The following is a 13,462-nucleotide window of genomic DNA, read 5'->3' on the forward strand; positions in this document are numbered from 1 at the left end:
AAAAATTGTTACGCCTCTTTTACTCTCGAACCTGTCGCACATTACATTTTAGAATTAATAAAACTTCACAAAGTAAAACCTCCATTATCTGAATTTACACAGTTCGCACATTTCCATGCAAGAAATAAATGTTTCTCTCCCTCTCTCTCTATTTATACTCTCAAACTCTCGTTAATTCAGAATTATAACTCCTTAGAATCGTATAACCAAAATATTTGGAAATTAGAAACATTCAATTGCCTAAACTAAATTATAGACAGTGAAATTGGAGAAAAAAATATCAAAATTCTCTCTTATATTCCTTCAAATTGATTTCAATAATAAACTAGAGATCATCTCAAAACATAGAAATAATGAAATAAATCCCCAGAGTAAAAAAACAAGATTTAAAAACGACTCAATAGAATCGTGATAAAAGTTTGTAATAAAAAACAAAAAAAAAAACAAAAAAAAAAGATCAATGCAGTCAAAAAGGAAAAAAAAGAAGAAAGAATACCGTCAAAAAATAATTCATGACTAAAAGAGGCCCCCATAGGTCAATAATTTCCATTTAAACATTCAAACTCTCAAGAAATAATAACTCATTATTTCACCTTCTATTCGAAAATCAAAAATATTGGTTATACCATCATTTTGGAGTCCTAAATTAGCTGTTTTCACTTCAAGAGCAATATTGAGTATAATTGAAGGTGACGAGCGATTCAACCGTATTTTAATGACTCAAGACTTACCACGGGCCTTTGTCCGTGGAACCCCGCTAGTATTGTTGCTTTGTGGCTTGACTGCTGCTTTTTTGGCCTCGTCTTTTTTCACTTCCGGGCTCGTCTTTTTCGCATTTTCCGATTTGGAGGCGGCGGCGGCAGTGGTGGTGGTCGCGGGGGCGGTGGCGGCAGCAGAAGTAGCAGCAGCAGCAGCAGAAACAGCAGGACTGGAATCCTCGAGCGAGGACTTTTGGCGTCTGTTTAATGCACGATCTTTTCTACTAGGTCCCTTCGCCACCGTTTTTGCAATTGCCAGCGCTTTTTTAGCCATTGGCTTCTTAGCCGGGGCCACTTTCACCACTGGTTTCTCCTCTTCAGCCTCAGCTTCAGCCTCCTCTTCGTCATCCTCGGAATCTTCATCGGAATCTTCCTCATCTTCAGAGTCGCTCGATTCGGCCGGTTCACTGGCTGCCGCTTTCTTCTTTGAACGATTCTGCTTTGAGCCTGCGTTGCGTTTTCTTTTCTTGAGCTGTGATTCGTCCTTAAAGAGCGAGAGATCCACTACGAGAAAACACAAACACAATATATTTCATTTCAAAAGAGGGTTGCTACAACAAGAGTCTGATTATAAAATTCCATGACTTTTCCTATTTAAGGGCATGTGACACAGCTAAATACCTATATTACCGACTTCACATTTTCAGTTCACTGAATGTTTTTTTGAACCTAAGAACTTTTTTTGTAAATAAAATTTCGAGCTGAAAATTTGGAAAATTTATAAGAGTACAATAAAGTACGTTTAGGTACTGCATTTCGGTAGGAACTTCACTGAAAATTATTTTATCTTTTTTCTGAACCTCGACATTTTTTGAACGTTCGAACTTTTTTTATACTTAAGATATCGGTCTCAAACTTTGAGAAATGCAAGAGCCGACAGAAAACTACGTTTAAGTACAAAGCTTGATAATAAAAGATGTAAAAAAATATATTTTAACCATCAATTCCAACGGCATCAGCCGGTAACGTTGTACACGAAAATACGAAACCTGGCGGCCACTAGACGAGGCTCTAGAGAGTTCGTATTTTCGTGTACAACGTTACCGGCTGATGCCGTTGGAATTGATTGTTGAAATATTTCTTTTACATCTATTATTATTAAGCTCTGTACTTAAACGTAGTTTTCTTTCGGCTCTTGCATTTTTCAAAGTTTGAGACCGATATTTTATGTATAAAAAAAGTTCGAGCGTTCAAAAAATGTCGAGGTTCAGAAAAAAGGTAAAATAATTTCCAGTGAAGTTCCTACCGAAATGCAGTACCTAAATGTACTTTATTGTACTCTTAATACATTTTCCAAAGTTTCAGCTCAATATTTTATTTACAAAAAAAGTTCTTAGGTTCAAAAAAACATTCAGTGAACTGATAAAGTGAGGCTGATAATATAGGTATTTAGCTGTGTCACATACCCTTAAGGGCATGTGATTACTTACAGTTTCCCCGGCTTTTTTTCCACAAAAATGAAAATTTTTAAAAACTGAATTCGCAGATGCTATAAAATACTATAACGGGCGTCCCCGGACTCTTTTTTGAGGGATAATAATAAAAAAATGTATTGTGCTAAATAAAAATTTTATGCATATGCATTATTTTGAGGTTACGTCGTTTTTCATCTCTGCCTTTCCGATAATCTGGAAATTATTTATGAAATAAACTTTTTTGATTGCCTGAAAACAAGGTTAGTTCCAGGAGATTAGTTACTATGTTTGTTTGTAAGTCCAAGGTTTTCGGCCAAAAATATTGTGTAGTTTGGAAGTAACGCTCGGGTGAATTGTAACACACATAACCTCGAAATATACACGCACGTTGTTAGCAATATCAAAAATTTGTTGATAAAAAAACCAAAAAAAAAGTGTGTGGGGACGTCCGTTAGCATCTTCCCTATCATTTCCCAGATTTTGAAGGCAAAATATTTCTTATCCTAGGAAAAAGCCGGGGGAATCTAACACTGAAAAAATCGATACATTTCCTAAGCGCTATGCAAATTAATCACATTTTGCTAAATTAAAACTTTTTTTAATTAACCCACAAAAAAAGTGTGTGGGGACGTCCGTTAGCATATTCGCTATCTTTTCCCAAATTTTTAAAACAAAATATTTATTATTCTAGAAAAAAAGCCGGGGGAACTTAAAACTGGTAAAATTGACAATTTTCTAAGTATCACATGCCCCTTTCCGGCATAAATCTTTCAGGGAAATGAGTTTTCATGATAATTGGTACACATGGGTTTTTGGGGTCTCTGATTACGAATCTGAACTCAGATGTTGAAAATTCAAAATGGCGGGTCCAATATGGCGGCTAAAATTTGGCATATTTTTTTATTTTTTCGGAAAATTGGTATACGTGGGTTTTTGGAATCACTGATCTCGAATCTGAACTCAGATTTAGAAAATTCAAAATGGTGGATCCAGTATGCCGAATTAAATTTGGAATATTTTTGGATTTTTTTTTTTAGAATTGGTATACAGGGGTTTTTTGTAGTCGCTAATCACGAATCCGAACTTATATTTTGGACATTCAAAATGGCGGGCCAAAATTCAAAATATTTCTAAATTGTTTTTTGAAAGTTGGCACAGGCAGGGGGTCGCTGATCTTGAATCTGTATTCAAAATGACAAATATTTAGAATATAAGGGCTTGAAAAAATATACACCTACTCCCCTAAAACATGGATTAGTACCAATTTTCTGAATTTTCAAAATCTAAATTCAGATTCGTGATCAGTGACTCCAAAAATCCTTGTACACTAATTTAAGAAAAAATCCAGAAAACTTTATTATTTTTACCGCCATATTGTATCAGTCATTTGAGAGTTTCAAAGTCTAATTTCAGATTCGTAATCAGCGACCCCGAAAACCTCTGTATACCAATTTTCAGAAAAAAATAAAAAAATATTCCAAATTTCGGGTGCCATCTTGGATCCACCATTTTAAATTTCCAAAATCTGAGTTCATATTCGTGATCACTGATCCCAAAAACCACTGTATACCAATTTTCAGATTAAATCCAAAAATATTCCCAATTTCGGCAGCCATATTGGATCCGTCTTCTTGAATTTTCAAAATTTGAGTCCAGATTCGTATTCAGCGGCCCCAAAAACCCTTAAGTACCCATTTTCATAAGGATATAATGAAAAGTTTGTTCAATAATGAATTTTGTCAACAAAGAAGGCTTTTTCATCTTTGTTTATAAGTATTAACAAATTATTTTTAAAATTTAGACCCTTCGCACAAAAATTTCAATTTTCTATCATCCTACGAGCATGAAATTTAAAAAAAAAACATGTGTAAAATCCAATGAAAAATACTCTGAAATCGCAAAAAATAATATGAAGGGGGGGGGGGTACGGTATTCTCACCATGCCGCAAAGGGTTAAAACAATTTTAATCCTATTTAAAAAAAAGGTCTACTTTTTTTTAATTCACTCAATTCAATTGAATTTACACAAATTATAATGCAACGATAATGGCTTATCAATACATTTTTTATTTAATTCAAAACAATTTTCAGTAATATTTCTATTTAGTGAAAAAAAAGTATTCTATAATCATAACCATAATATTTTTGTTTATTACTTAAAGAACAATTATAATCGAATTATTTATGAAAAGATTAGGATTACATTTGAAAATAATACTAATCTAAAAAAACTCTGAACTTTTTAACAAAGTTAAAATAAACAGGGTGGCCGTTTTAACCGAAGAAAAAAATTTCCGGTCATTTCCCGGTTCGCAATCATTTTTCACGGCCAATGACATTTTGAAAAATCGAACTATATTCTAAACATTTTTCCATATAAAGTAATAAACAACAATTTAAAGCATTCAAAGTGGAACCCTTGAATTCCAAACTTTTAAAATTGAAGTTTAAAAGTCACTAACACTTTTAAATTGAACAGTTTTAAGTGAAATGCAAATAAACTGCAAAATTTTTGAACTTTTATAAATTATAGAGTTCATAGATTCAGATTAAGTTCCAAAAATATAAATCCATGTTAACATTTTCGATAGTCTAAATTAAAGAATCAAGCAAATGAACTTTAAAAATTTTCAAACTTATATTATTTTAAGTAATTCTAAGCTAGACACATTAAAAACTGAAAAATAATTTTTTTAACTTGACAGTTCTTAAATTAGTAGTTAAATTATTATTTTTATTTTAAATAGTCTAGGCATCCTTTAAAAGCTTTAAAATCCTGCAAATTAAAAAAAGTTAGATTTGAATTTATAAATAACAATAGAACACTTATTATTTGTAAAATTATTTGAGTAATTTTAAGAGATATTTAGAAGTTTTATAAAGATTCGAATTAAATGTAGAACTTGAAATAATTTGAAATACTTACAGTCGAATTCAAAATAAAATTTAGATTTTTGCAGATTTCAAATAAAAAATTTAGAAACTTTTAAAGAATTAGGAAAGACTAGAAAAGAATAAAAAATTTCTTAAGATTCTTAGGAAAATTGAAAATAATTTTTCACTTTGAAAAATTATTTTAACGGAAAGTTCAAGAAGAATTTAAGAGATTTAAAAAATGATCAAAGAAGAACATGGAAGATTTTATTTAATTTGCTGGATTTTCAAAAATTGTAGGAAACTTTCGATTAATTTTAAAATATATTTAAAAGTTCTGAAAAAAATGTTAACAACACTTCGTTTAAATTACTTAAATAATTTCAAGTTTTTAATTAATTTTGAATCTTTTCAAAACTTCTACATATCTCTTAAAATTACTCAAATTTTTTCTACAAATAATAAGAGTTGAATTGTTATTTATGCGTCAAAATTTACAAAGTTCACTCATAAATTAAACACTTTTTAAATACAATAATTAAAATTGTAACGCTAAAAGATTAAAAGTTCTTCGAAAATATAAAGATTCAAAACTTTCTATGCAAAACCATTCAGTTTCAAATTGTATTCTTTGAAATATTTGATTTCACTTTACTCGTCTTAAATGAACAGCAAAATATTGCTAAATATTAAATACTTATTCTTTTTCTACATTAAGAAATTTCAAATTAAATGGGACACAAATTAAATAATTTAGACTGACAATATTTTAAATTTAATAAAAACCTTTAATTATGACTATATTATTATGGTTTTATTTTTAAATTGACAATAGTAAAACGCACATTTACATTTTTTAATGGGGGAAGAAAATTAATAGTAATAATATAGTAATAAATTTATTTAATAAATTAATATAAAAAATTATATAAAGGAAGACCTGAAACTCTGAATAAAAAATGTATTATTGATAAATCATGAAAATTTTTATTTAAAAATAAAATGATCGGAATAAATTATATACATGAATTTCAATTCTTATCAAGACTTTCGGATTGAAACAGTTACAATCTGGAAATTCTCAAATTTTGAACGGACCTAGAATTGTTTGGTCAAATCAATTATTTTTCAGATCCATTTTAAAAATTACTTATTTATTTATATTTACAGATAATAAAATAAAACTGGTTTTTACCAAAAATTTTCAACTTCAAATGCTTTTCATTTTTAATTCAGGGTGGCCGTTTTAATCGACGAAATAAATTCCCAGTCATTTCCCGGTTCGAAAACATTTTTCACGATCAATGGAATTAAAAAAATGGAACACTAAAGCTAAAAAATCTTCCACTTGAGGTAATAAAAACTGGCCTGCAAAGGAAAACGCTCAAAGTTGAACTGTTAAATTTTGAACTTTTAAATTTTAAATTTAACAATTATTAATTAAAAAATTTTGTATTCAAATACTCAATAATTTACGCGTATAAAATTGAAGGCACTAACATTTTTCAATATAAAAAAATGTAAATTCACGTTACCATTTTCAATGTTCTAAATTTAAAAATCAATCAATGAACTTTAAAATTTTTAAAATTATATCATTTTAAGAAATTTTAAGCTAGAAACATCAAATATTGAAAAGTTGAAAAAATTTTAACCGAACACTTCTTAAATTATAAATTTAATTATTTTCTTTTTAAATACTTTAAATGTTATTGGAAAGCTTCAAAAGGCGAAATTTAAATAATTTTAAGAGATATATAAAAGTTTTGAAAAGATTCAAACCTTCTAAAATTTGCATGATAATTTTTTATATTTTTAAAACACCTAAATATCTCGTAAAATTACTCAAATTGTTTCTACAAAAGTTCATTTGTAAATTATACATCGAAATTAAAAATTTTCAATTACAAATTAAGCATTCTTCAAATACTGGTTTAAATTTACTTGTCTTAAATAAAAATTCAAATATTGCTAAATATTCAATAATTAATATTTTTTAATTAAAAATTTCGAATTGAATGGGTTGAAAATTGAATATTTTAGACTGAAACAATATTTTAAATTCAATAAAATCCTTTTAGAATATATTATTATTATTAAGTTAATTTCAAGTTGAAAATAGTTTATAAACTTTTAGTCACACGTTCACATTTGTTTAATGACTAAGACTTTCACATTGAAACCGCTGAAGTTTTAACGTTAAAATCTGAAAATTCTTCAATTTTGAACTGGTTTAAGATCGTTTTGTCAAATCTTTTTTTTTCACTTTTTATTACTCAGAGTACAGATAAATTAAAAAAATATATTTACTTATTAAATAAAAATGTTTTTTATCCAAAATTTTCAACATCAAAGGCTTTTATTTTTTATTTCTCCAAGCCTTTAAGAAAGCATTAAAGAAGTTCTTTAAATTGAAAATGTAAGTTTAGAAACAACAATTTTTTATTACGCATTGTAAGCTAAATAATAGCATAGTTGAAAAACATAACAATTGTTTAAATCCACAAAAATGCACTTTAATTATTTTAAAAATTAAATTTTAGAAGTTTTCTCAAAATTTTCCTTCTGAAAATTCGTAAAATTCCCGGTCTCCCGGTCCGGAAGCCACCAGTTTTATGATTTAAAAAATCTTCGATTTTAAAAACTTCTAATTTTTAATTTTTTTTAACCTTTAAAACTGCATTTTAAAATTCTTCAAATAAAAAAATATATGCTTAAGAATTAAAAATCTGAAATGGAAAATTTTAAAAGTGAAAAATTTTCGAATTAAGCATTCTAAACTAAATGACATAATAATTGATAAAAATCACAATTTTGGAAATTATTGAAAAACGGTTGAAATCAAAGTTGGAAAAAATTTTTATTCTACAAATTTTGTAAAATTCCCGGTCAAAAAATAAATTCAATGTCATTTACCGGTTTTCCTCGGTCCCATAAAATTCCCAGTTTTTCCGGTCCAGCAGCCACCCTGATCAAACTTTTCGATCGCAAGAACTAAGAAAATTGTCCACATTAAAATTTATCAAAATTTAATCATTTCACGAATTTCTTCTTCAATATCTTCCAGTTCTTTTTGCTTTTCTTATTGAATCTTCCATTTACTTTCATTTAATTCTTACACTTTATATTATATTCACTAAATTATGAAGACTTTGAAATAGAGGCGATTAAAAAAGTTCCAGTCATTTTTTTCGAATTCCATGACTTTCCCAGGTTTTCCAGTCTTTTTTTTTTTAATTCCATGACTTTTCCAGGTTTAGGTTTTTTGAGGAAGCAGAAAAATATATATTTTTTTCAACTGTAACACTAAGAGGATTCACATATGCAGAGTGGCCGTTTCAATCAAAGAAAAACATTCTCAGTCATTTCCCGGTTCTCGAACATTTTTCACGGCCAATGAAAATTAAAAAATTTGAATTCAAAAGCCAAACATTTTTCAATTTGAAGTAATAAAAACCAGCCCTATGTATCGTCCTACTCTTTCTGTTCTATTAGCAATTCAAATAAATCCAATACATGGCGCTCCGATCCGGTAGGCCTGTTTTTCCAAAAAATTAATTTTCAACAAACGAGTTTTTTTTCAATCAAATAAATTTATTTCCAGACTGAAAGATGAATTTTCAACTAAAATAATGAATATTTAACTGGAATACTTGAATTTTCAAACAAAAAGAAGAATTTATAAATAAGGAGATTAACTTTCATATAAAAAACTCATTTTCTACCAAAAAGGCCGTGTTACTACAAAAAACGATTTTTTAAGAACATACGTGAATTGTCAACGAAATAAACAAATTTTCAATTTAAAAGAACACATTTGAGTCCAAATTGTTGAATTTTGAACTGTAAAAGGTATATTTTCCCCCCGAAATAGTTAAAATTTCAATGAAAAAATTGATTTTCAAGAAACTAGTTACATTTGTAAAAAGATATGAATTTTCAATTAAAATGATAAATCTTCCAACAATAAAATTAATTTTTAACAAAAGAGTTCAGCTTTTAACCGCCTGTAGTTGAATTTTTAAGAAAAAAAATGTAAATTCTTAACGAAAATGTGAAAAAAAAAATGTTTATTATAATTTAGAAATATTTTCTTTTCGAAATACTACTTCTACTCTAAAAAAATAGTTAAAGCACTCTCTGTTTTTAAACTTCGGAAGAAGGATCTTTTAAATTGTGACAAATTTCAATTTGGAATCGGGACTTTTTAAAACTCCTTTCTTCAAACTTCCAGTTTTAATTATTTAAAAAAATTCCCTGTCCCAAGCAAAATTATATTTGTTTACCGAAGCTCTATGTCCTAAAATAAAAACGATAATTATTTTCACTCATATGCCCTGAAACTGCAGCTAAAGTAAATATGTATTACTTTTCTAAATTGACAAGTTACAAAAAAAAAATAAAAACTTGAATTTTGCTACGATCAGAAGTACAGATTATAAATAAATTATATTTAAATATATATATTTAGAGAGCGGAAATACCTAGATGAATTAATAATAACGTATATTATAAGGCTAATTATTAATGTTTAAATATTAATTAAATAACATTATCAATCAATGTTAGAAATCTGCAGCAATTGAAATTGTTTATAAAATTAACTAATTACATTAGAAACAAAAACAATAAAAAAATTTGAAAATATGAAGCTACTAACACTTTTCAACAGAATATAAAATTAAATTCAATTAAAATACCAAATTAAAGATTTTGAACTTTTATAAATTATAGAGTTCAAAGATTCGGTTCGAAAAATATAAATCCAAGTTATCATTTACAATGCTCTAAATTGAAGAATTAATCAATGCATTTAAAAAATTTCAAAAGTATACGATTCTAAGCAATTTTCAGCTAGAAATATTACAAATTGAACAATTACAACTTTTTTATAAACTAAAAACTTCTTAAATTAAAAGTTATTTTTATTTCGAATAGTTTCAAATTCCTTAAAATGATTCATAATTTGATTTAAAAATCATGAAACATTTACATGTTGTTTGACACTTTTTTAAATTAAAACTTTATTTTTTCAGAACTTCTAAACATCTTCTAAATAATTCGAATTTTAACTAAACATTTTTTTTTAATCCTGCCAAATGCAAAAATTTCCTTAAAAATCTCTAATTCATTTTTTATAATTTTGTAAATCTTTCCAAATCTTTTTAAATATTCTCTCAAAATTAATTTTTCGAAATAAAAAAATATTTTCAATTTTTCAAGGAAATCTAATTTATTCTTCTAAAGCCTTTCAAAATTCTTAAAAAGTACCGACATTTTGGCACAAATAGCTGGATTTTGTCAGTACACGTAGACACTTCGTTTAAATTATTTTAAATTTGTAATTAATTTTGAATTTGTTCACAACTTCTAAATATTTCTTCAACAATTCAAAAATTTTAATTAGAAATTAAATTGCTTTAAACAGAACAATTAAAATTGTAACGCCAGAAGTTCAGTTTCGAATATTTAATTTATAATTACTGATTTTAAATAAACAGTCAGATATTTCTAAATATTAAGTAATTCTTCTTCTTCTTAATTGAAAAATTGCAAATTAAATTAATTAAAAATGGAATATTTTAGACTGGAATAATATTTGTAATTTAATAAAAGCCTTTGATAATAAATATATTAATTTCAAGTTATTCTTAAATTAAAAATAGTTTATAGAGTTTGAATCGGGCGTTTACATTTGTTTAACTAATAAAACTTTCCAATTGAAACAGTTTAATTTTTAACGTTAAAATTGGGTAATTCTGAAATTGTAAACTGATTCCGAATCGTCTTTTAAAATAAATTATTATTCACTTTTTAAATCTTAAAGTACAATACTATTTTTAAAAATAATTTATTTACTTATATTCAGTTGATTAACTAAAAATGTTATTCATAAAAATTAAAATTAAAATTCAATTTGAAGCACTTGTAGTTCCCAATTTTCATGTAAAAATATTACATTTTCAACAAAACAGAATCATTTTTAACCGAATATTTGAATTTTCAGCTATTCAATCAAATTTCAACCAAAAGAATAATCGAATTTAGAAGCAGAATTTTAACAGAATGGTTCAACTAAAAAAAAAAAAAATTCTACAAAAAGAGGGACTGAGAAATTACGAAAAATAAAATTCCCGACTCTGTAGTTAAAATTTTTTTGAATTATTACTTGAATATAAAATAACAATTAATGTAAAAAATATATATTTCTGAATGCAAATTTTTGCTTTAAAACAATTTTTAAATTGTTTAAATTCGAGAATTCTCTAGTTCAGATATTTTCAAATTCGGCAATTTTTTCAACAAAATAGGGAATACTTCAATTTTTAGTAAAAAAGGCACGAATTTTCAACAAAATAATTTAATTTTCAACTAAACGGGTTAATTTTCAATTTAAATGACTCTTCAACAACAAAAAATTGTTAATAAAGTAGTTAAATTTTCAAACCAGAAGTCAAATTTTTTATTTAAAAATACGAATTTTAAACAAATAAAGATTTTTTAGTCAAGAAAGAAAAAAAATGCATCAAAATTGTTGAATTTTGAAGCCAAAAAGCGATTTTTGTTTTTGTAAAACAGTTGCATTTTAAACCAGAAAAAAATAAAGTTTCAACTAAACAGTCGCAGTTCGAAAAAAAAAGATAAGTTTTCTACCAATAAAGGGGAATTTTTAATTTAAAAAAAAAGATATAATTTTTTTGAACTTAACAGTTCTTAAATTAGACTTAAAATGATTATTTTCATTTAAAATAATTTAAAAATCTTTAAAATGCATCAAAATTTAATTGAAAAATCTTGAAACATTTACACGTTGTTTGACATATTTTTTAATTTCCCTAAACTTTTTTTTTATATCCTGCAAAATTGAAAAAAAATTCCTTAAAACCTTCCAGATTCATTTCTCATAATTTTGTAAAACTCTCTAAATCTTTTGAAATATTCTCTTAAAATTAATTTTTTTATGAAATATTATTAATTCTTCTAAAGCATTTCAAAATTTTTAAAAGACGAAATTTTCTGCAAAACATTTGAATTTCTAAACCAAAAAAACGAATTCTAAAAAAAGTGAATTTTTAACCAAAAATGGAATGGCTTCATTTTTAGTTTAAAAAATTATTTTTCACACTATAAAAAAACATAAGTTTTCAACAAAATAATTTAATTTTCAACTAAATGGGTCAATTTTCAATTTAAATGATGACTCTCCAGCAAAAAAAAAAAGAATTTTTTACAAAGTAGTTCAATTTTCAAGCCAGAAGTCAAATTTTTAAATTAAAAATACGAATTTTCAAGCCAAAAACCGATTTTTTTGTAAAACAGTTGCACTTTAAACAAAAAAAAAAATTTCAACTAAACAGTCGCAATTCTAAAAAAAAGCCAAGTTTTCTACAAAAAAAGATGAACTTTTAACTAAAACTGAAGATCAATTTTTAGATAAAAAATATTAAGTTCAGCTTTTACCCAAAAAATATAATTTTCAACTTTAAAGAAAATCAATTTTCAGCCAAAAATGTTTTAATAAAAGTGGCAACCTTCTCATAAATAATTTAATCATCAAACTGTCAAAATTGTAAACAAATAATAAAATTCTTAATTAAAAGTATAATTTTCAGGAAGAAGCAACTGAAAAAAAGAAAGTAAATTCTTGGTTCAAATTAAACTATTTTGTTGAACATTCCTTTTTTTTGTAAATTCATCTCTTTCTGTAGAAATTTACTCTTTTTTGTTGTTAAAATTACAACTTTTCTGAAAAAAATCTGATTCAGTTGAAAATTCGTTTTTTTTTTTTTAATTAAACTGTTTTGTAGAAAATTATTTTTTTTTTTTGCTCAAACATTTTATAATTTAGTAAAAAAACTCAACTACTTGGTTAAAAGTTCACTTTTTCGGTTAAAAATAAATATTTTTGTAACTAAAAATTTAACTATTAATTAAAATTGAAGTGATCGGTTGAAAATTAACCCTTTTTGGTAGAAAATGCATTTTTTTAGTTAAAAATAAAACTCTCGTTTGAAAATTATTCTGGTTAAGTTTAGAATTCGAGTTTCATTTTGAACTCATTTTTTTTACTTAAATCCAACTGTTCTTTTTTGATTTCAAATTAAATTCTATTAAACTCTATTCTAAATTAAATTCTACTATCTGGAAAGTTAATTTTTTTGGTTCAAGATTCACAATTTTACTTAAAAATTCAACTTATTGAGCGAAAGTTAATTTTTTTTTTAAACAATTCGTATTTTTGGCTTGAAAATTCAACAATTCAGTCGAAAATCTAACTATTAAATATTTTGTTGAAATATGAACTTTTTAATATGAACTTTTTAATAATTTTGCTAAAATTCACCGGATAGCTTGAAAATGAACTTTTTTTGTTAAAAATTTATGTTCTCAAGTTGAACAGCCAACTGTTGGTTA

At 26.0% G+C, this 13,462-nt stretch overlaps 1 protein-coding gene across 3 annotated transcripts in view; it reads right to left on the reverse strand.

Moving 5' to 3' along the window:
* Nucleotides 1-13,462, reverse strand: part of LOC117179602 (intracellular protein transport protein USO1-like) — a 56,454-nt gene that overhangs the window by 4,618 nt on the left and 38,374 nt on the right. For all 3 annotated transcript variants that reach the window (XM_033371581.1, XM_033371580.1, XM_033371582.1), the window contains exon 6: nt 732-1,262. In XM_033371581.1, the coding sequence (XP_033227472.1) occupies nt 732-1,262 (531 nt within the window). The remainder of the gene's footprint in view (nt 1-731; nt 1,263-13,462) is intronic.

Source organism: Belonocnema kinseyi, chromosome 9 (assembly GCF_010883055.1).
Source record: "Belonocnema kinseyi isolate 2016_QV_RU_SX_M_011 chromosome 9, B_treatae_v1, whole genome shotgun sequence".
Lineage (NCBI taxonomy): Eukaryota > Metazoa > Arthropoda > Insecta > Hymenoptera > Cynipidae > Belonocnema > Belonocnema kinseyi.